The sequence below is a fragment of the Rana temporaria genome, chromosome 10, assembly GCF_905171775.1.
Source record: "Rana temporaria chromosome 10, aRanTem1.1, whole genome shotgun sequence".
Taxonomy (NCBI): domain Eukaryota; kingdom Metazoa; phylum Chordata; class Amphibia; order Anura; family Ranidae; genus Rana; species Rana temporaria.
In genome coordinates this window covers 136,673,526-136,698,340 of record NC_053498.1, presented here as the reverse complement: position 1 = coordinate 136,698,340, position 24,815 = coordinate 136,673,526, and the positions used below count along the sequence as shown (strand labels likewise).

The 24,815-nt window shown below is 43.6% G+C and overlaps 1 protein-coding gene across 1 annotated transcript in view; it reads right to left on the bottom strand.

Moving 5' to 3' along the window:
- Positions 1–24,815, bottom strand: part of CDON (cell adhesion associated, oncogene regulated) — a 77,630-nt gene that overhangs the window by 19,054 nt on the left and 33,761 nt on the right. Inside the window, exons 2-7 of the mRNA XM_040326355.1 lie at positions 17,313–17,445; positions 13,216–13,485; positions 10,365–10,511; positions 8,304–8,447; positions 7,717–8,001; positions 2,528–2,797 (exon numbers count right to left, since the gene is read on the bottom strand). Of these exons, the coding sequence (XP_040182289.1) occupies positions 2,528–2,797; positions 7,717–8,001; positions 8,304–8,447; positions 10,365–10,511; positions 13,216–13,485; positions 17,313–17,382 (1,186 nt within the window). The 5' untranslated portion in view covers positions 17,383–17,445. The remainder of the gene's footprint in view (positions 1–2,527; positions 2,798–7,716; positions 8,002–8,303; positions 8,448–10,364; positions 10,512–13,215; positions 13,486–17,312; positions 17,446–24,815) is intronic.

Below are 24,815 nucleotides of genomic sequence, written 5' to 3'. Positions count from 1 at the left end.
TAACAGCTTTTAAGTAGGTTGAACCAGTCACCACCATCTGGGATACCAAGCTACTTGGAGTTTGTCTTGAAGGCTACGTTCACATGTGGAGCATCTTACACAAGGCCCCGTACACATGACCGAGTTTCTCGGCAGAATTCAGCCAGAAACTCGATCGGAGCTGAATTCTGCCGAGAAACCCGGTCGTGTGTACACTTTCGGCCGAGGAAGCCGACGAGTTCCTCGGCGAGCCAAATAGAGAACATGTTCTCTATTTCCTCGTTGTTCAATGAGGAAAGTTGGCTTCACACAGAACTCGACGAGCAAAACGATGAGTTTTGCCCGTCGAGTTCCTCGGACGTGTGTACGGGGCCTGACATGCTCCAGCCACCCCCCCACTGAGCACAGGTGTAATGCTTTGCAGGCTCATGGGGCAAAAATAAATGCACACAGCATTCTCATAATGGATTTGTACATTCTGAATAATACGTCATACATCCACCCCCCCCCCCCCCCCCCCCCCAACAAAAAAGGGCCAGCAATGAGGAAAACAAAAATAAAAACCATGACATTATCAGGATGCCGTGTACAACTAGGTTTGCTCTATGGTCTTATGTGATTTTGCATACTTTTGGCATTTTTTTATCAGCTATACCCCCCTTTGAGCCCCTGAGGAAGCCAGGACTGTAAAACGCATCGCAACGATCACACTGCTACCTCATTTTAGCAACTTTTTTTATGGTTTATGTGCAATTCATTACATGATTAGTTACAGATAATTCTATTTAGTTGTATATACTATGAGGACGGTGTATGGGGTATTGTTCTTAACTTTTGTATTGATGTTTCCTTGATCTGATGTAATAGGGATGCTTTGCATCCATTTACTTGTTAACATGTTACAATAAAAATGTGGATGTTTTTATGTAAACAATGTGTTTTATTTTCTGAGGTTTGATATTCCGATGATCTGCCAATATGGTTCCGGCTATCCAGATGGTTCCTGTAAGGACTGCGCAGGCGCAATCCTTGCCGACGGAAATCTCCGAACCTTGACCGGCATCCAGGGCGACGTGGAATTTGAGGAAAGTGGCCAGTCGGCCTCACTTTGCTCGGACGGCTCGCTCTGCTCGCTCGGCCTCCTGGCTCTTTTTTAACATTCTCCAATCCACGGGGATGTTAAGGAATGAGCCTGGATGCTGGCCGAGGTTCGGAGATTTCCGTCGGCAAGGATTGCGCCTGCGCAGTCCTTACAGGAACCATCTGGATAGGGGAACCATAACGACAAGTCACCTGCACCCACACTTCTTTGGTCCTTTTTTGATACCAGATATGTAATACTACTTCTAAATGGTATCTTAATCTGTCTTTGTACTGGCCCCCTGTAATATCCTATACATCAGCGTTCAGGCCTGAAGAGGAAGGGACATGATCAAATGGAGTTTGCCAATTGGGGGAGAGAATACACAAATGACCTCATCAGTGAGCTACTCCTCGTTCACTATCCAATCACAGCCTTGACCAACCTGTATTGATTGGACTGCAGTGGATAAATTAAATGGTTCCGAGCTGAACAGAATTACATATTTCACATGTACATGGGACTTTTCTTTTAAAAAAATTCAGTATTTAACAATGGGCTAAAATATGTCCACATAAAAACATAGAGATATGAGCCGTATAGTCCTTCTATTCATAACGGCATTTGTGTAGATCCCAACACATTTCACCCTGAAACGTGGCTTCCTCAGGGAAGCTATCCACTTACAATCAAAGCCTTCTAGTAAAATAGAAAATATACTATGAATAACACAAAAAAACGAAATTCAGAAATATTTTTTACATTTTGACAAATAGTGCACACGTGTGTATATTAGTCCTGATGATCCCACATACTTGCCCTGAAGTTTAATAATGTCACTTAAGTCTATAGTCCCCGATTGTTCAATTGAGGTTCGTATCAACATCACAGATAAAGCCCATAATGTCATTTGTCTAGCTCTATGTAGCACCCTCTGTTGTGGATTCTCTGCCCATGTGTTGCCTTTTCTACAAAATCGGACCCTGCAAGTTTATTATATTGCTTTTGAGGAGCGCTACATGTGGATTTAGAAATGTATTTGGGTTGTTTTTAGTTTGGTCCTTGTCTGCCTCCTGTAGCCTGTAGCTCTATGATGGGGCTAGCATCTAAAATTGTGAACGGGAACGAAGGGTAAAACTTCAAAATGGAGAACATCTATTGCATTGACTTCCTCTCACTTCCTGCTGCATCTACAGTACAGATGGTGAAGGGAAATCTCCACAATCGGCACACAGATAAAAAAAAAAAAAAAGGAGGACAGGGATTTTTAAACAATTTAACTACGAGGGTACTTCAAAAAGTTTCCACCCTTTTCTTATAGTTAAAAAAAAAAAAAGTGCAGAGACTTTTTTTTTTTTTTTTAAGACCCCCTTGTATAAAAAAATTTAAATGACCTCTATCAAAAATTATAAAAGTAATTGTGACTTTAGATATATAGTTCAACTTAAAAAATAAACCTAAACCTACCTGTTTGTATGTGGAGCCTGGCAGAGGCCTGAACCACACCAACTCCATTGTCTGCCATACACTGATACATCCCAGAATTCTCTTCAGCGACATTGGCGATCTGTAGCGTGTTCCCCCGAGGGTGCAGGCGGGATGATGGATAGATTCGTACGGCGTTGTGTAGCCAGATGATATTTGGAACTGGATTACCTTGAGCCTCGCAGATAAAGGTGACGTCACTGCCTGCTGGTGCAGCCTGGTCCTCGGGGGCCCGGGAAATCAATGGAGCTTCTGCAAAAAGATGAACAAGTCAGAAAACCCAGAGACAAGACCGATCAAAGGAAAAGCTTTTACACATTTTGACTGGAGAATTGGATTCCAGCCATGAAGTACAGCCTGGTTATGGGGTCCATAGCACAAGGGTTACACCATATAAATGTGATTTTAGGAGACTGGTACACATGCTGTATAAGTGAACTCTCCATTGATGACCAAACTTTACAAGAACTCAGGTGTTAGCGTAATCTAAGAGCCACATTATGGCTTTGCACTATAAACCAATTCAAACACAAATGTTTATTAACCTCAGTTACATGCGCGTTCTGTGCATTCTAGTACATTCCCTGTGCAGTTTACAATTTTTTTCCCCAAAATAGCTTGCTTTACCTCAGTGCAGTCCTCCTTCACTTACTTCATCCTTTGATTTTGCTTTTAAATGTCCTTATTTCTTCTGAGAAATCCTCACTTCCTGTTCTTCTGTCTGTAACTCCACACAGTAATGCAAGGCTTTCTCCCTGGTGTGGAGCGTCGTGCTTGCCCTCTCTCTTGGACTACAGGAGAGTCAGGACACCCACCAACACACAGCTCCTTTCACTATCTGCAATGTAGAGGGCGTCCTGACTCTCCTGTAGTGGGAGGGGGCGAGCACAACACTCCACACCAGGGAGAAAGCCTTGCATTACTGTGTTACAGCCAGAACAGGAAGTGAGGATTTCTCCAAAGAAATAAGGACATATAAAAGCAAAATGGAAGGATGAGGTAAGTGAAGGAGGACTGCACTAAGGGAAAGGAAGCTATTGTAGAAAGAAATGTTTGGACAGCCGCACTCTGGAAAAACCTTCTCAGTTGCCTTTTATTGGTAAAAGTATTCAAACACCACACATCACAGCAAAGACCGGGGCATACAGCTGACGTTTCGCACTATCAATCAGTGCTTACTCATTAGGTAAAGGAAGCCATTTAGGGGGGGGGGGGGAAATTGTACCTTTACAGCCCCTTTAAGACCTTACAAGAACTGCATTTGCTCTTATGTGCATGTTGTATGTTTACATATGAAGATTTACACTCGCATGCAAGTTTGGGGAAAGATGGGATCACCTTGAAAAGGGAGCCCACAGGAACCCCCTAGCTGAGGTCCCATGGCAGAACTCCTTGCGATGGACAACAAATTTCTGATGAGGTTTTGCGTAGGGTTATCCTAAATTTACCACCACTGTTTCCTCATGGGCGGTCTCGCTCAGCTTTGTGGTCATTGGACGTAGTGCTAAAGAAAAAGTTTTGTTGCAATTTGTTTTATTTTATTTTTTTCCAATAATTTGTCAAGAAAAGTGGGTTTTAATGTCCAGCTACCACACATATGCAGCCACGGCGGAATGATGTGGTGTGTTGACAGCGGTCACAGGATACAGAAGCCTTCCAGGCATTACAGCCTACTTAAATGGCCGCCGGGAGGTGCCGTTAAGGGGTTAAATTAGCCTTTCTCCTAGAAAGCTGGCATAGGTCACCAGCCATGTGCAAAATGTTGAACTGTACTGGTTAGAGAACCGTCTCCTCTGCATAAAGAGTATTTTACACGGGGTCAGCACTCAAGTTGGCAAGCAGCTGTCCTGGCTATTCCAGTCCCCACCCTCCAGTATTAAAAAAGAAGACGGACAGCTGTCACTGGATGTTTACAGAGTGGGGCTGATGTGTAACAAGTGTGACAGGAAAAAATATCCTGGGTTTTTAGCCTCCCACAACAGGCTGGGAAAGAAAATCAAAATATTACAATGGCGATTATGGGCTTCATAGCCGCTTTTCTTTACCTCCTGTGTTACCAATAATAGCCACACGAGGGCGCCAGCTACTTTCTGCACCAGGACAGTAATTTTACCTAAAGCACATCAGAGACATCTCATATCAGACTGAGCAATGGCATGCAAAATATCACATGGATGTTTTTTTAGCCATCTGTGTCCAATTGGGGAGATTTTTCTCATTTCCTGGCCCATAACCTCAACAGGAAATAAGAGGAAATGCCTCCAAAAGTGAGAGATACCCCCTTTTTTTTCTACCAGAACTGTTCTCCATTGGAAGATTTACCATATATCCCGGTTGAAAAACCCACCCCTCTAGCATTTCTTGCCGTGGCTATCTTGAGTAAGGACAAATGATTCATGTAGCATTTACTACCTTGAAATTCACCTGCCCCTAGCTTAAGCATGCATATAGGTGGAATGTATGACATCACTTGCCTAGGCAAGAAACCAGGTAGTAACTGAGGACTCCTGGAATGTATGACATCACTTGCCTAGGCAAGAAACCAGGTAGTAACTGAGGACTCCTGGAATGTATGACATCACTTGCCTAGGCAAGAAACCAGGTAGTAACTGAGGACTCCTGGAATGTATGACATCACTTGCCTAGGCAAGAAACCAGGTAGTAACTGAGGACTCCTGGAATGTATGACATCACTTGCCTAGGCAAGAAACCAGGTAGTAACTGAAGAAATGTAAAGAATTTGTTTGATTAATCAATTTTTTTTTTTTAATCGACTAATTTCGATTAATTATAACGCACATACAGATCCAACTACTTTAAGCTGATCTCCTCCTTGCAGGCTGATTCCCAGTGCAGCTACCAACCACTGGAAAAATGGATCGCAGGATATGAAAAACACACAAAGGCAGCGCTCAATGGGAATAGCATTAAAACGTTCATAGTCTTCAAGTAGGTAACAAATACATAGATACACTCCGGACACCTGGATTAAGACGTGGAACTCCACATCTACAAATATGTTGAGGCAATTATGGGCACTGTAGCCAGTTAGTCTTAGGCTGGATTCACATCGATGCTTTTTATAGCTTTTTGCATTCTGCAGATTTGCACTACAGAACGCGTTCCATAGGAAACCGTGGTAAATGGGCTGTAGTGCAAAATGCATAGATGTAAATCCAACCTTAGGCCCGGATTCACGTACAGCGGCAAATCTTTGAGCGGGCGTAATGTATCCTATTTATGTTACGCCTCCGCAACTTAGACGGTCAAGTGCAGTATTCTCAAAGCACTTGCTCCGTAAGTTGCGGCGGCGTAGCGTAAATAGGCCGGCGTAAGCCCGCCTAATTCAAATGTGGAACAGGGGGGCGTGTTTTATGTAAATCACTCGTGACCCGACGTGATTGACGTTTTTCACGAACAGCGCATGCGCCGTCTGTGGACATATCCCAGTGTGCATTGTTCCAAAGTACGCCGCAAGGACGTATTGGTTTCGACGTGAATGTAAATTACGTCCAGCCCCATTCACGGACGACTTACGCAAACAACGTAAAATTTTCAAAATTTGACGCGGGAATGATGTCCATACTTAACATTGTTACGCAGCATGTACGCCTCATATAGCAGGGGTAACTTTGCGCCGGGAAAAGCCCAAGCTAAACGGCGTATATGTACTGCGTCGGCCGGGCGTACGTTCGTGAATTTGCGTATCGAGCTGGATTTACATATTTCTAGGCGTAAATCAACGTACACTCCCCTAGCGGCCAGCGTAAATATGCAGTTAAGATCCGAAGGCGTAAGAGACTTACGCTGGTCGGATCTAATACAAATCTATGCGTAACTGATTCTAAGAATCAGGCGCATAGATACGACGGCTCTCATTCGGACTTACGACGGCGTACATGGCGCTACGCCATCGTAAGTCCTTTGAGAATCTGGGCCTTAGTTCTCTTTCTGACGAAAACACCTAAACTCAGGTATACCGTTTTTATTTTAGTTACATCAACATGTTTATTATTATTATGTTTGGCAAGATAGGTCTTGTACGTTCTTCTGTTACGAGATTTAATTTTCTTTGTTACTGTAGCGGCTGCGTCCGCAACGTTTTGACTCTCTGCATACACCTTTAATAAACACTTTAACACAAATAAAAAATTTCCTTTAAGGCTCTGCGCGTGAAAAGTGAAATTCAGTCTGCAGGAGCTACAAGAAATCTGGGGGAGGGGGGGGCCCTTCACCTAAAATACACATAATAAATATGTAAGTCACACGTATGTAAGAAAGCAGTCTATGTGCCAAGAGGCCCAGGCCTCGGGGACCGTCACATCTGGAGGTGCCACTTTTCCGGCAGAGTGTGAGGCGACACGGGGAGGAACAGAGGACGCAATTTTCAGACCCATTCACAGAAAACAGTGTCCCCGGGCGCAGGAGGAAATGTGGTAATTGATGAAACGAAGACGTGGTATAAATTGCCAGCATTAAGAGATGTCTGTACACCATTAAGGGAAGGGCTCGGCTCCGCAGACACCGTGCCAGCAGAGCCTTACCGGCTCGGTATCCATCGGCGAGACACCTTGTCTAACATAATCGAGGGCTTGTTGTGGTGGCACCGGGAGCGTGCCAAGAGAGATGGGTGTTGTATGCTGCCAGCTGCACTGACTTCCCATGCCAGAGGAATGAGTGTTCCTATTACATAAGCCTGGAAATAAACTCAGATAATTGCAATGTTCAAACCACAGCCGTTCCGACATACACCTAGGGCTAGCGAAGAACTCAAATCTAATTAAAAAGCAGCGTATTGTCGAAGAGGACCTGTCATTGAAGCTAAACTCCAGGACAAACGCATAGGGGGAGAGTTACTATAACTGACACACACAGAATTTGGTGCAGTTGTGACATTGGGTGAGCTGCACGTTTCAGCGATGTCTTGCCCTTATGGCTGTAATGGTGACACCAGAGCAAAAGGATTATGCAGAACTTTTTTTTTTTGGCGACACCCTGCCAGAGGCTAACACTACTGACATGGCCAAGACTTCAATTATAATACTGAAGGGATTGAAAAAAAAAAATACTGAAGGGATTGAAAAAAAAAAAAGGGGGACAGAAGTTCATAAGATGACATTTATCTCTTCAGCCTGGAGGACAGAAGCCAGGGATGGAAATTCTGTACTGACCTACAACAATGACCATGTAGTTCACACGAGCCACTTCCTGCGTTTCATTGGCCAACAGGCAAGAGTAGTTCCCAGCATCCAGTCTTTCCACAGTCTTGATCACGAGGTTAGTATGCAACAACGTCCTTCTATTATCGGTGGCACTCTGCCCATCTTTATACCAGTGAACATGGGGGGTAGAGACCCCTCCGGCTGCACATTCCAGGGTCACCGTCTCATTCAGATGTACAGACAAACGATGAGTAAGGACTGGTTGTACGGCGATGAAATCAGAGTGAGCTGAACCTGCCGCATAAAGGAGAACAGATTGATAAAAGCGGAGCTGTGAGTAGATATACAAGAACAAAATCACTTCCCACAACTTACAACAGTACTGTTAGTACTCAGAATTTCACTGCAAAAGTCTACAGGGAACATGAGGTCACATTGCAGGCAGCTTGTTGCATAGGATATGGTATCTCTAACAATTCTTTACCTCACTCGTTTTATCCCCGGTGAGACACTCGGACATCTGGAAGGTTGGTTTGGGACTGCGAAAAAACACAATCCTATGGAATATTTTATAATATTTCAAATTATCTACTCACCAGTAACAGCGAGTTTGTAAACCGAAGGGCTTATCTTCCGCTCATGAGTGACTGGGTTATACACGGCACATCTATAGGGTCCCCGATCCTCCAACGTCACATTTACGATCTGAAGGTTTCCAGAGGGTAGGATGAAGTACTTATCTGATAAAAAAACAAGTCCGTTAGTTTATGCCCAATAAGAGTGGTTACATGATTAAAGCCCAACTTCAGCCCAGTACTGCATTCATTTTGACGTCAAATTTCAATTTAGTTTTAGTTGTATTTTATAGAAATCTGAATGGTTTTAGTCTACTAAAATCTGCAGTGCATTTTAGTAGACTAAAATCTAATGGGTTTAGTTAAATTGCAAGCTTTATTTAAGCATTTCTCGAGAATTTCAACACTCAATATTAAATGCTCCTGGAGTAAAAGAAAATCGAACATGTTATTTATTATTTATGGTATTCAGCAAAACTTCCCTCCCTCACATTTTTTGTTCCGTTTCTGTTCATTGCCAAAAATTGGAATCGACTTTCGTCATCTTTTTTTTTTTTGTCAATAAAAGCTAAAATTTTTGTTTGGCTTTTATCGCTGGAAAAACATAGCTGACAAAAATGATGACGAAATTCAGAGCCGGTTCACACTGGGGCGACTTGCGATCCGACTTCATGTCGCCTCAAGTCGTCCCAAGTCGCGCTGTAGAGAAAAACAGTGGAAGTGAATGGGAGCAGTGTTAATACACACGACTCAAGGCGATCCGACTTCAGAAAAGGTTCCTGTACTACTTCAATCCGACTTGTAGGCGATTTGTACCCATTGATTTCAATGGAAGTCGCCTCCAAGTCTGATCACTGTCTTAACTGAAGCGACTTTCCAGGAAGATAACATACATTTCTCAGGCAAACCCCTCCCTCCCCCTCTCCCAGAGCTGATGGTTGTTTTATTGGCCACTGGAAAGTCTCCTGTCCTGGAGACGACTTCAAGTCGTGTTGTAAATCGCCCCAGATCGCCCTGTGGTTCATGCTCAAGTCGTGTCGGAGTCGCCTCTGAAAGTCGTGCTGGAAGTCGTGTCGCCCTAGTGTGAACCAACTCTAACACTGCTCCAACCCAAACAAGTCTTTTTTGTTTTGGATAGAATGTGTACTGCTATGTCCTCTATGATGTCATCATTTACATCAACTCCTGTCCCCTGGATGAGGGGTTAGAAACCCCAGCTGATCTCTATTGCTGTTTGTCTCCCCCCCCCCCCACATTTCCTGTCTATATGACAAATCAGATCGCGAGGATAACTTAAAACTAATTTGTGGCAGTATTGAATTTTAAGTCTGTCAACTTGCTGCACATTTTCACTGGCAAGTTGTACGCTTGCAGAGCACTTGAAGCACAATTTCTAGTTGACACTTTGTAGCAAATTTGCGTGGCAAGTCTCTAGCAAGAGCAAAGTTGCAGCGGTGAGTCTAAAACAAGAGCTCTGCAAGTCTACAGCATGAAAATTCAGCCACAGTGCCCCCTGTGGTGGGATGACTATTGCACAACATAACAACCACAACTTGCAGAAAGTTTGCAAAGAAAGGTGAACTGGAGTGATGCAATGCGGACTTGTGAAGTCTGGCAAGTGTAGCAATTGCTTAGCAAGTCGTTTTCAAACTTGCAGCTCACTTGCTATTTGGAATCCTATGTTTCAGTGTATGACATGATCTTATACCTAAATAGGAAGCAAGGGGAAATCCCCCGAAATGGGAACACAAACAGCAATAAAAAAACATAACAGAGGACCGAACCAACAGGAACTTTAGCAGGAGTCTGGCTCTACCATTTCAGTACCACATTTTCATATAATGCAGGCTAAATATTAATTATTTCATCCAAAAAGATTTAATAAATGCAGGTGTTGTATCTTGGGTCATCAGAGATTCGTACCTGGTAGCATGCTGCTTATAAAAACTGCTCAGAGAGCCTCCAGTCTAGATTTGGTTTTACATTTCCTGTACATGTTCAGTCTTGAGGTGCTGCTTGCAGTACAGGTGTGAAGAGTGCAGAGACAGAAATAAGCCATTGTCCATCACAGGCATCACTCACCGGTAGACTTGTCCAGCCATTTCCCCCTCACACGGTAATGGATCTGAGCAGGTGGGACACTGGATGGAACACCACATGTTATAATGGCGGTGCTTCCCTCTTCAGCCTCCAAATTGACTCTAGATACCGATTCAAAGTCCCCCAGATCTGCAGGACACAGAAGAAAACAGTCAGTTTTGGATAGAATGGGCGGAGGGCTGGCAGATGCTAATTTTGAAGATTAATTATGGTCTAGCTAGTTGGCTATAGCCAGTCACTTATTCTGTAATGTTGAAGACATTTCTCTACTCATCCATGTAGCTTCCTCAGTGTCGAGACTACTTAGGCCTTGTACACACGGTCGGACCAAACCGATGAGACTGGTCCGTCGGTTCGCTTTCAGCGGTTCACCGCTGAAGTGGCCTGACGGCCTGATATGTGTACACACCATCAGTCCAAAATCCGAGCGGGTCAGAACGCGGTGACGTAAAACACATGACGTGCTGAATAAAACTAAGTTCAATGCTTCCAAGCATGCGTCGACTTGATTCTGAGCATGCGCGGGTTTTGAACCGATGCTTTTCTGTACTAACCATCGGTTTGGTCCGATCGCCCAGCGGTTCGGTTTTGAAGCATGTTTAGAAATTTTGGACCGAAGGAAACCAGACCGCTAGCCTATACACACGGTCGGTTTGGTCCGATGAAACTGAACTTCGGTTCATTCTCAGCGGACCAAACCGACCGTGTGTACGGGGCCTTAGATGTGTAGTAAAACATCTTCAACAATACAGAACAAGTCCAGCAGAATGTGATTGACTACTACTAGGTATACCAAGGATAGACCTGGAGAACCTTCGCAGATATATGGCCTAGCTATGCATTCTAGCTATACATGTGAAATATCAGCTTAAACTGAACCTGTGCTTCACTCATGGAGTACAAAGCAACACATTTACTTTTATGGTGGCCCCACCAGCTGAACATACGCTCCCATTAACAACCCATCAAATAGGGATGAGCTAAGGCATGCTCGGATCCTAGTCCAAATTGACCTCAGTCTGCCAAGTTGTCGTCACTTACTGAGCCAGCCGTAAACAGTAGAGGCAATCCCCACATTACAGCTGCCTGTATGCAAACCCATTGACAAAGTATGGCTGCAGGGTGGGGAATTCCCCACAAAGGATTTGCTCAGTACAGGTGACGGCTCCCTGGTATGCTCACTCAGGTGGGTTTGGTCTAAAATCCGAGCAGGAGTGAGCTCATCCCTACTAGCAAAAAATAAGGAAGGTATAAATGAGTCTTCTTCAGATAATCTCATTAGCATATTAGCAGACTTGTCAGCTTGAGAAACAAAACTGCTAATAGGTTATATTCATGGAGATTCGGTTTGACGTTGCCCCCAGCAATCAAATTCCCCATTTATATAGTACCAGGGAAACATCCTGCAGACACTTAAAAGAATGTCAGAATATTTACTTGTGGTGTGCAGGGAAATTAGAATAAAGATAATACAGAAATGAAAGGTTTAATAAACGCTCTAGTTGGACATGTATAGTCCACAACTTAAAAAGGGACATTAAATTCTGTTCATTTTAATATTCAAGTATGTATTCCCAAGTATTTTCTATTTCTCACAGAGTCTCCTCCTAAGCTCCAAATTTTTTTTGCTGCTGTAGTCCAACTTTCTGTTGGAGGGTGGCGACCTTCCTTCCCCATGGTCCTACTGTACATAGGTACATAGCCACCCTCTATTGCTCATTACAGAGATAGACTAAGGCCTCGTACACACGATAGGATAGCCAGAGGACAACGGTCTGAAGGACCGTTTTCATCAGTCCAAACCGATCGTGTGTAGGCCCCATAGGTTATTTAACCTTAGGTTAAAAAAAATTAGAACTTGCTTTAAAATTGAACCTATGGACTGGTAACCGATAGGTCAAAACCGATCGTTAGTATGCAAAAGCATCGGTTAAAAACACCACACATGCTCAGAATCAAGTCGACGCATGCTTGGAAGCATTGAACTTCATTTTTTTTCAGCAAGTCGCTGTGTTTTACGTCACCGCGTTCTGACACGATCAGTTTTTTAACTGATGGTGTGTACGCACGATGGACCATCAGTCAGCTTCATAGGTTAACCTAGGACAACGGTCCTTCAGACTGTTGTCCTCTGGTTAACCTATCGTGTGTACAAGGCTTAAGACTATGGACTGTGGCAGTGGTCTCCAAACTGTGGCCCTTTGCTTGCTTTTATCCGGCCCTTGGAGAACAATTTTTATCCACCAATACCAAAAATGGGACATAATTCCCTTACTGAAACCAGTGAAGGGGCAGAATTCTTTCCAATGTAACCAACGATGGGGCACACTATCTCCCAATGACAAAGATGGGGCACAACTCCTCCTAATGACACCAATGTTGGTGCACAATTCCCTCCACTGACAGCAAAGATGAAGCATTGTTTATTCCCACTGACATCGGGATCTATTCTACTCCCACTGGCCACAGTCTGGCCCCCCTCAAGTCTGAAGGACAGTTAACTGACCCTTTGTGTAGAAAGTTTGGAGACCTCTGGACTATGGGATTTGTAGTGTGCATAGAGCAATGCACCTCATTGATCGTGCACTGCTCATTCCAAACAGAAGAAGTAAAAGGGGGGAAATTAAGTTTAGGAACTCACAGAAGACATTCTATGAAGAAAGAAAGAAAAAAAAAACAATTTAATGAAAATTGTTTCCAGAACCATTTAGGAAGAGAATGTGTATGGATTGTTTTTGGAGAAGGATATTGTTTTGTGTCACTTTAGTCTATTCAAGTTATTTCCTTTTATACTAAAATAACAATTAGATGCCAAGCTTTCAGGAATACTTACATGCCACAGACACGTTGGCAGGGGTACTGATGATGGAGCCTCTGCTGGTGTTGATGATGCACTGATAACGGCCAGCATGGTGCAGACCCAGAGACAAAATGGTCAGGTTACCAAGATGAATGTCCACATCCGGTGTTCTATCCAATAGTCTCCCGTTAAATAACCAAGAAATATGGGACCATGGCGGTTCAGCAGGACATGACAAGGTGACCGGTACTCCAGGTTTCTGGACTGTGGAATTGAGCTCTGACAAGAAGTGGGGAGTCACATCTGATTAGAAAATTAAAAAAAAGAATCATAAAATTACATGAGAACCAAAAGGTCTAATCTGACACATGTAGTGTAAACCTAAGAATTTTAAGAAATTAAACTATTTTGTGCTTGTTTGCACTTATTCATTAGGATCCAATTTTTTTGCACATATTGATTGTTTAGTGCATTCAGTTGCGCTCGTCACTTACACCTATTCAATTCACTATTTTGTTGTCAACACATTTTAGATTTGAGCAGCAGTTGGCTAGTTTGCACTTTATTTATTTATATTTATTATATATTTTATTTATTTATTTATTTTCACTATTGGCCAGCGCTTTTGACACCTTTATTCTATAAAAGAATGGCTGAATTCTGGTTGTTGGAATGATATGAAATTTAACTGAATCGGAGGTATAAAGTAATGCTAGAGGAAAGGGTTTTCAGTGGTAGGCTATGAAGAGGAAGACGACTAGACACCATAGAGGAGAAACCCGGGAATGGGAATAATATTACAAAAATATATCGTGCTGGTATGATATGAAGATGGAGATTACTGGGGTGAGGGGCACGAGTGAAGAGTGATATTAGGAGTGAAGTGTCACCATGGAATGAGATAAAGATGAAGATTAGTTGGATGAGAGAAAAGTGAAGAGTGATACAAAGAGGTAATGCATCAACAGGGAATGAGATAAAGAGGGAATAAGATGGAAAAATGGACATGAGTGCAGAGTGATGCCAAGAGTAAGGCAAGGTATCTCAATGGACTCATATGGAGATGGAGATTAGGTGGATGAAGGACATGAGTAGGAATGTATTACAAGAAAGGCATGTCGATAGACTGATAGAGATTATTCAGATGAAGGGCATGAGTAAGGCATTTGCTGGAAATATGTGACGACCGAGATTATATGATTAAAAGACCATTAAATGTTTAAGTAGAAGAGTATTTGTTGGAATGATGTGAAGAAGATTATGTGAGTGAGGGCATGAGTGAAGAGTGATACAAGGAGTAGGGTATTTGTTGGAATGATGTGAAGGAGATTATGTGAGTGAGGGCATGAGTGAAGAGTGATACAAGGAGTAGGGTATTTGTTGGAATGATGTGAAGGAGATTAGGTGAGTGAGGGCATGAGTGAAGAGTGATACAAGGAGTAGGGTATTTCCTAGAATGATGTGAAGCTTGAGATTTTTTTTTTTATGGGTGAAGGGAATTATTGAAGAGTGATAATACAAAGTAGAGTAGAGTATTTGATTGATACAAAAATATGGAGAGTAAAACAAATATAGGCTGAGACTCAGGGCTAACATCCATAATGTATAGGATTAGAAAAAAAATGAGAATCGGACTATATAGGCCAAACACCCTACTTCTGCCACTCTTCAACCAATGTTATTTGGGTGAGGGGTGCAAGTGATGAGTGATATAAAAAGTAGAGTATTTGTTGGAATGCTGTGAAGATGGAGACTGTTTGGGTGAGGGGTTTACGTGAAGAGTGGTATAAGAAAATGGGTATTTGTTGCAATGATGTGAAGATAGAGATTGTATTGGGGTTGGGGGGGGTTGATTAAAGGGGTTGTAAAGGTTTTTTTTTTCTAAATAGGTTCCTTTAAGCTAGTGCATCGTTGATTTTCTTACTTTTTCCTTTGATTTCCCTTCAAAAAAAAATTTCTTTGTCTAAATTTCTTACTTCCTGTTTCTTCTCCGTAAGCTTGCCCCCATCATCCGAGCCGTTGTGACTGGGGGTTAGTCAGCATGCTCGCCCCCTCCCTTGGGACTACATCCTTGCGGGAAGATGCTGCATCTCCCCGAAAAGATGTAGTCCCAAGGGAGGGGGCGAGCATGCTGACTAACCCCCAGTCACAACGGCTCGGATGATGGGGGCAAGCTTACTGAGGAGAAACAGGAAGTGAGAAATTCAAAGAAAAAAAACATTTAGAAGGGAAATGGAAGGAAAAGGTAAGTGAACCAACAATGCACTAGCTTAAAGGAACCTATTTAGAAAATAAAAAACAAACCTTTACAACCCCTTTAATGAGTGATATAAGAAGTAGGGAATAATGCAGAGATTATATGGTTGAGAGGCATGAGTGAAGAGGAAGATTAGGTGTAAGGTTTCTTGATGGAATGAGTAGGATATGGAAAGGACCATTGAAGAGCAATATTAAAAAATAACTGAATGAGAGCCAGCTGCTCAAGAGAGTAATATTAGAAGTAAGGTGTACTTGTGGAATGAGGACACAGGTTGGATGAAAGAAGAATGTTAAATAAGACAAAAAAAGAGCAAGGCATATGGATGGAAAAACAAAGCTTGGCAGCATATGTAGACACGAGCTCTAATCTATAAATGAAGACCGGTCAGATTTTGTAACGGACGTTATGCTTTGTCTTCGCCATCTTGGTACACCCCGCACTCCCCCACAGTAAGGATACAATGAGAAGGCAGTAAGTGGACATCTTGATGTTACACCCACCGAAGTCTTACATTTCACACTTTTTTTTTTAACAGTAAACTCAGTTTATATAGTAAAATTCAGTATTTTGAAATCCGTCAGACTGTTTTAATGTTGATTTTTCAAAGCAGCGGTGTTCTGTCAGATAAGCAAATCTGTGAGATCAGCAGGCTCACCGCTGCTTTTAAAATTCAACATCATCTAAAAACAGTCAGACAGATTTTTTAATACTGCATTTCACTATATAAACTCAGTTTACTGTTAAAAATAAGTGTGAAATACATGACTCCGGGGGGGCAGTTCACACCAGACACGGTTCCGTGCGCTTTTTTTCTGCACAAAATGCATGCACAGTGTTTTCATTGTATTCCAATGGCTCTAGTTCACATCAATTCAGTCAGTTTCTGGGCAGTTTCTGCACCGGAAACTGACTGCGCGGTGTGAACTAGAGCCATTGGAATACATGGAAAATACTGTGCATGCATTTTTAGTGCAGAAAAAATGCACACAAAACTATACGTAAAGAAAATGGTATATGGCACACAATCTAATAAAGCATACAAAAATATAAAAAAGAGGTATATAAAGTTATAATCAATTAAAGTCCATCTAGAAAAAAATTAAAAGATGAGGGCTAGTGTCCAGAAAAGTCCTGGTAGTCAGTATATGATGGTGGCTGTAGGGGGCACTTGGTGGCAGCACCTGAAGCCAATCTAAGTGCAGTAAGCCATGATTTATTAATTAAATAGATAAAAGACAATAGAATGGCTACTCACAAAAGGAGAAATAACACAGGCAATGAATAAGATGCAAGCCTGGAGTCACTATGGTGTCGTCATCTATGGGGATCCATGTCCAGGGCAGCTACACGCTGAAGATGTTTCAAACACAGGAATCAGGAAACCGGAAGAGACGATGAGATGTGGCGTGCGTTCCACTGTGGGGCGCAGCGTGCCGTCATCGCACCGGAAGTGATGTGGAAGTTCAGGCCAGCCAATCGGATAACGCGTTTCACAGCGTCAGCTGTTTCGTCAGATCCATCTCATTCATTGCCTGTGTTATTTCTCCTTTTGTGAGTAGCCATTCTATTGTCTTTTATCTATTTAATTAATAAATCATGGCTTACTGCACTTAGATTGGCGCATCTTGCCTTTTGTTTCTTTGACACAAAACTATACGGAACTGCGTCTGGTGTGAACTGGCCCTAACAAGATGTCCACTTGCCACCTTCCCACTCTATCCTTACTATAGACGAGTGCAGGGTGCAGCAAGATGGGGGCAACAGAACGTCACTTCCGTTACAAAATCTGACGAAACACCAGCTACTACGAAAGGAAAACAAAAACATTTCCCACTAGGAGCACAATATAAAACAAGATCATATTTCATACCTGCGTCTCCACATGCGCACAGCAACAGAAGCGAGAAACAAAGTAGTGGATGCCACGGCCCAGGATGCATAGCGCTGCGTCACACCGACGAACAGTGCAAATGTCCGGGAGAATAGGAGGAAGCCGACACAGTCTGGAAAAAGAGAGGCAACAAAAAACACAAAATTTAGATTTGACTGACAAATACGTTATTACCTTGGCTCTCACATTTCAGGGTAATCAATGGCTTTGCTAAATGGATTCTGTGTTGCAATGTCGATGCAAAGTATTTATTTTTTATTTTTTTGGAGCATCTTCTCATATGTAATGCAGTAATTTCAGAGGACACCAATATATATATATATATATATATATATATTAAAAAAAAAAACACGATATTATGCGCGATTATCTGCATTCCTTTCCACAGTATTTACTGTACTGTACATAGATTACTGTAACACCCCAATTAATTCTCAATGAATCACTGCTGGTGAAGAATGTTGGTGCTTTTCTGACCATCATATACAGAATGCAATAATGTACACAAAAGGAAAGTATACAAGACGACATACAGTACAACAGTGTATAATCAATCTGTAAAAAAAACAGTATGGCACACAACACAATAAAAAATCACCGAATCTCCGTCCAACAGGTTCATGCTATGTAGTAGATGGGAGATACATTACTGGATCAGCTGTAGATGGCAGTACAGTTATAGATTTGTACGTTTTAGTAAGAACGGAGTGTAGTATACTGGATGCAAGATTATTGAATCATGGAATGGCAACAGTACAGTACACTAGGTACAAATGTATGTCTCCAGGGCAGACAGCAGTTTAGTACATTACATACAGGTTAATGAATGGCTGGCTGGCAGCAATGCAATAAAGTGTACTAGATATACACTACTGAATAGAGAAACCAGTGATGGAATCAGACACGAGCAGTAGAGTAGTACAGATATACATTATGGAAATATAGGCAGCATTACTGAGTCATAGGCAGCATAGTACACTACATATACATTATGGAATCACAGACAGGCAGCAGAAACGTGGTCACTGGTGAATCATGGGCAAATAGCACTCTAGGCTTATAAGATGCCTTAGACCAGTGGTTCTCAACTCCTGTCCTCAGGACCAGTGGCAAACTGACCATTCGGGCACTGCCCGAGGGCCCCATGCCACTAGGGTGCCCCTATTAGGGTTGCCAGCCTCCGGAAAACCAGGGACAGTATGTAAAAAATCTGTGTTATTAAAAAAATCCCAAGATTATAGCTGCCCCGCCTCTCAAGTACCTTTTCAATGTGTGTGTATTCTGTTTTTTAATCGGTACTGCGACATTATGGCGGACACATCAGACACTTTTGACACATTTTTGGGACCATTGGCATCGGCAAGCGGTTAAGGGGGCTGGACTGTGGCCAGTGAGAGTAGAAAACACCCTGACATCAATGAGAGGAATAGTGCCCCTTCATTGGTGTCAGTGAAAAGAATAGTGCCCCTTCATTGGTGTCAGTGAAAGGAATAGTGCCCCATCATTGGAATCAGTTGCAGGAATTATGCCCCAATGTGGGTACCAGTGGAAAGAATTTTGCCTCAAGGGCCTCGCAGTTTGGAGACCACTGCTCTAACCTAAGCCACCAAGACCCCCATACACACTATTCGATTTTCTGCAGATTTTTGTCTTCAAATTTACCAAAACCATGTAGTGCAAGGGCCTGCCTGATTACATATGTAGCGCCCCCTTACTTTTAGTATGGGCACTACGCTAAAGTTAGTGGGGAATGGGAGAGTTATTTTGCTCCCATTCACAATTTGTTAAATTGCAGCCCTTTCAGAACTGTCTTGTATGTCAGTCTGCGTTTCAGGGGTGCGTCTCCACCTCTGGGCGGCAGTTGGCGCTAGAGGGGTTATGGCAGAGTCACTCTTGCCCAGCAGCCAATTAGAGGAGTTAATCCCTCGCTGGGCAAGGGTATATCTGGGGCAGAAGACGCCACTGATTCTAGGTCCGTTTTCGCGGGGGTCCGAGTTTCAGGTGCGGTAATCCACCTTCAGGGTGCGCGCATACATGGACCCCGCCACCGTGGCCTACCTGGCCATAGTTGCGCGTCATGCGGAGCTTCATCCTGATGATGAGAAGGGCCTCAGCGACTTGCTGGGTCCCAACCTTTGCTAAGAGGATCCTAAGCTGAGAGCTTTGCGGTGGGGAATCGGCTCAGGGAGAACCCAGAGAGAGGTTATCCAGGAGGCCTGAACGAACCATCGGGGATCTGGTCACCACGACACTGACAGGTATATGGCAGCTGTCAACCGGTGGCCTTAACTGAATTTACTGGGAGGATTCACTCTTGGATCCAATTATTGCACCCTAAATCGCTAGGCCTGTGGCAGAGGTCCCGAGCCAGGCCTGTGGCAGAGGTCTGTTCCTCCCAGCGATTTACAAGTGACACTTCGGCTGCCAGGCTTGTGACAGAGGTCTGTCCGGGGGCACTTTACCCACTCTGGCTGGAGTGGCGACGAACTGATCTTATTATTACTAAGAGCAGGACTGCTCTTTTCATATCCAAGGCCTGATACTAAAGTTGTCCTTATGCTTCATCAACCTTTCCTATCTTGTCTTATGTTGATGTTGGCCATGTTGGGCCTTGGAATAAAGCATTGAAGAAAACCCAATTGATGACTGGACTTTCGCTCATTGCCTCAACTCACTAGTATCACCCCTAGACACCCTGCAAGGTAACTCAATACGCCAATCCCACAAACAACCAGCGGCTCCTGCGGGGGTAGCGCTACTAGGGTGACCACATTTCCAAACTACCATTCAGGGACACGCCCCCTCTCTCACCTTCCCCCAAAAAAGAGGGGGGGCGGGGTGTAATGTAGTCTCGGGGTTGATGGGGAATTTGGTGGCAGGTTATTTGTCAGGTAAATGTGCCACTTGCCACCATATGCCACCCGTAGCCTGCCACCAGATGCAGTGCTGCTGTCACTCCCTCTGCATGAGCCACGTGCGTAGAAGGAAAGGAGTGGAGTCACTATCTGGAGAGTGAAGATCACACCGGTCCCTGCTGCTTGCCGCTGGGTGTCGGAGAAGGAAGAGGTGCCGAGGTGGGTGGGGACAGCAGTGCTGCACTAGGCGCAGGCCTCGCTCCCGTCTCACTGTCTGAGAGTAAATTGTCACTGGTTGCAAGATGCCAGGCAGAGCCGGCTCTAGCAACCAGTTATGGAAATGCAGTTATTAGTTAGTAGGGGGTGGCTGTGTCCTCTATTTCATTCCGGGACATTGTATTGTCCCGGAATGAAGGTGCCCGGGACCCAGAACAGACATGTCAATTGCGGGACAGTCCCGGGACACGTGGGCACCCTAAGCGCTACACATACAAAATTGAAAATCTTAAGGTTTGACCTCATATTAGATGGTTTGGGTAAATCTGCAGAAAATCTAATAGTGTGTATGGGGTCTTCTAGAAGTCCACCTTCCCTCCTGGCCCTGTACAGGGCACCGAGAAGTCATGATAGTTGGAGGCATGGAAAGCAGCACACAGCTCTTGCTGGGTCTTTATTGTCTAGCATTCATGGGGAAGAGCAGCTGGCAGGAGGCAGAGGCAGCTGCTGGGAGCTCACTGGGTTTATTTTACATTCTCTCGGTTCAAGAGCAGCAGAAGTCCACAGAGTGCGCAGAGCAAAACAAACAGGGGACCCGTTAACACGGAGCACTTCACCAGAGAGCAACACACGGGGCTGCCGTGCCAAACTTCTCCCACAGATATTTATTTAAAGAAGACCCTAGCGCCCACATAATACACAGAATCCTTCTCGATTACTTGCCGCCGGGGCACTCCTATACGTCTTCAGTGTCTACTCGGGTCAGTCAACCTAAAATACAAGCTTCCTTCTATAAAGAGCTACTAATAACATGCACAAATATTTATGTGAACGCTATGAAGCCCACACATAACTGGAGACACTTGTGGGGCTGACCTGTAAATATGGAGCCAGAGCCAAGCTGCCTCCCACAGCCTCCAGTTTCCACTTTCAAATGCAACAAACAATATTCAAAAGGGAATTCAATCAAATCCTAGTGACATTTTTCTGATGGTATGGTCCTTTAAATTGGCCAGCGCAAGATTAACCACTTCCATACCGGGCCTATTCTGGCACTCCTCTCCTACATGCAAAAAATCATTTTTTTTGCTAGAAAATTACTCAGAACCCCTAAACACTATACATGTTTTTTTAGCAGATACCCGAATAAAATGGCGGTCATTGCAACTTTTTTCAAACGCCTTTTTTTTTTGGAATAAAAAAAAAGAAAAAACGGTTTCATGAATTGAAAAAAAAAAAAAAAACAACAAAACAATAAAGTTAGCCCAATTTTTTGGTATACTGTAAAAGATTATGTTACGCCGAGTAAATAGATACCCAACATGTCACGCTTTAAAATTGCGCGCACTCACGGAATGGCGCCAAACTACAGTACTTAAAAATCTCTATAGGCAACGCTTATTTTTTAATTTTTTTTACAGGTTACCAGTTTAGAGTTACAGAGGAGGTCTAGTGCTAGAATTGTTGCTGGCGCTCTAACGCACGCGGCGATACCTCACATGCTTGGTTTGAACGGCGTTTACATATGTGGGCGGGACTTGCGCGTGTGTTCGCTTCTGAGCGCGAGCTACCGGGGACAGGGGCGTTTTAAATAATAATACATATATTTTTGTATTATTATTATTTTACTTTTTTTATATTTTTTATTTTTTTTACCAGTTTTATTCCGATTACAAGGAATGTAAACGTCCCTTGTAATAGGAATCTATTGTGACAGGTCCTCTTTATGGAGCTCAATAAGACCCCGCATCTCTCCTCCAGGCTGGAAAGCATGAGATGGGGGAAAAAATTCCCGATCTCATGCCGACAGCCGCGATTGCGGCTTTGTTTACTTCCGGGAACCCGGCACAGGCCTCCGACGGTCATAGAGATGACTGGTGACCATATGGTCACCAGTCATCGCTATGCTTCCCATCCGGCGCCGGCAGATCGTTTCTCTGGGTCCTCAAAGGCACGGGAGAGCCCGGAGAAGCACTGGATGGTGGCAGGAGCGTCCCCTCCCGTCACCTATAAAAACGATCAATCGGCGGATCTGCCGCTATTATCATTCTTATGGTTCACTGAATTGCCAGCTGAAAAAAGTGATATCTGAATGATCCCTGTAGCTGCAGGCATCATTCAGATATCCCCACTGAAAGTCCAGGACGTCATATGACTTTCTTGGGCGGGAAGTAGGTAAAAAAAAAAAAACAATGCTTATTTCTGTAGCGACAGATTCAGGCAGTTCATAATAGCACAACTTTTACAAAACAGTGCCATTGCTGCACCAAATACCCCCCCCTCCCAAAAAAAAAACCTCCAGTTTGTAGATAACAAAACTGAAGATAATTAAGACCAACTCTAAATTGGCATACAGAGATGGGCAGAGTGCCTATCTCTGTGCACTGTAGCCAAAAGTGATGTTTGCCACTGCTACACCCTCCCCTTGAATTGCACACGCCCAGTACAGGGAACAACAACAACAGCTATTGGGCCAGAGCTAAAGATCAGTAGCCAGTAGGACTAGCTTCCGATCATGTGACATTGGTCACATGATTGCAGATTCTTCCAGCATTTAAAACTAGGATGCCGGGGTGGGCAGAAAGGGGTTATTATATCAGCCCAAAACTCCCAACAAGGTCCAACAAATTCTTCTCAATGCCATATAGAACAGATTTCTCCATCCACGCTAACCAGCTCGTATGGACAAATCCTCTTGCTAGGTTATTGTATCCTGACTCGATGTAGCCGCCGTTTGGCAAAAAAAAATTTCAGCAGGAAAATGGTCTTGGAGGAAAGGGTAACCAATCAGACTAAACCAAAGAGCCTTCTCACTGGATCCAAACCATGCGTGCCGGCAATGCAATGATGATGCAAAAATAGAGGAAAACTTGGACAGCCGTACTCCAAAAAACGTTCCTTTTATAAAAACTGGTCACAAAAAATACATGCCACAGCAAAAAAAATAGAACAGAAGCTGACGCGTTTCACACTGTAGCCCAGTGAGAACCTCAGGACCGTTTTTTGGAGTGCGGCTGTCCAAGTTTTCCTCTGTCAGGGCCACTCACAGAGCGAATTTCGGCTGGTTCATCTGCGAAAAGTTCTGAATATAGGTTGTTCTGTATATAGTTGTATTCTATTTATGTATTGCACACAGCGCTCACTGTGCACATGGCACATTGTTTTCATTACGTTTGCATTCTTTCGAGTTCTGATTAGAATTAGCCTGCCTATGTTACGCCCCTTGTTACCATAACATTACAATTGTCATGTGTATAAAAAAAACTTAAATTGCGTCAAAATAAACCAGAACAGTTCTATGGAGAGATGAGGAGTGTATCTCGTGTCTGTTCCCTACTGCAGTCATTAATTTGGAACCACTAATCAATTTGAGGATAGGAGTTGGCCATCTATAAAAATATCTTGAGCAAAATCTGGAACTCGGTAAATGGCCAGCTTTACTATTTCAGCAACCAAATGATTTGCAATTCTATATAGCTGATCAGGCTTGCACACCTCTGCAATGTGCAGCGGGTGACACTAATTTCTGGATTCAGCAAATGGGCATCCTTTGTCACCTCCAGCTTGTTTTTTTGGGCAGTGAAGCAGCATAATCCACAGGGAGAGGATCCAGGATGTAGTAGTGATTGTGTTTGCTGCACAGTGTGCCAGGGGCGTATAAATCACAAGACTGGCATGATCAGAATTACCAACACTGGTAGGGAAAACAGTAAACACTTTTATTCTTATTTCATTGATTTATTTATTACAGGTATTTTTACACAGTGCTTTACAAATATATTATATATTCACTCAAGGAGCTTACAATCTAAAAATGTACCCACATACTAGGGGTAATTTAGACAGGAGCCAATTAAAGCGGAAGTCCACACAAAACTGGAACCTCCGCTTTCGGAACCCTCCCCCCTCACATTTGGCACCTTTGGGGGGGGGGGGGTGCAGATACCTGTATAATACAGGTATTTGCACTCACTTCCGGGCAGAATCTGCGGGGGTCTACTTCACTTCCAGTCTTCCCCCGCTGTCTTCTGGGAAACACACGGGTTCCAGAAGACAGCAGGGACCAGTGAGGATGTGCAGCGCGACTCACACAAACGCAGTAGGGAATCGGGAAGTGGAGCAGCAACGCTTCACTTCCCGATTCCCTCACCAAGGATGGCGGCGGGGACAGCCGAGAGCCGAGTGATTGATCGGCTTCGGCTGCCAACATCACGGCACCCTGAACAGGCAAGTGTCCATTTATTAAAAGTCAGCAGCTGCAGTATTTGTAGCTGCTGGCTTTTAATATATATATTTTTTTAGACGGACCTCCGCTTTAACCTACCAGCATTTCTTTGGATTACAGGAGGAAACCAACATGAACACAGGGAGAACATGCTAACTTTATGCAGGTAGTATCTGGTTGAGATTT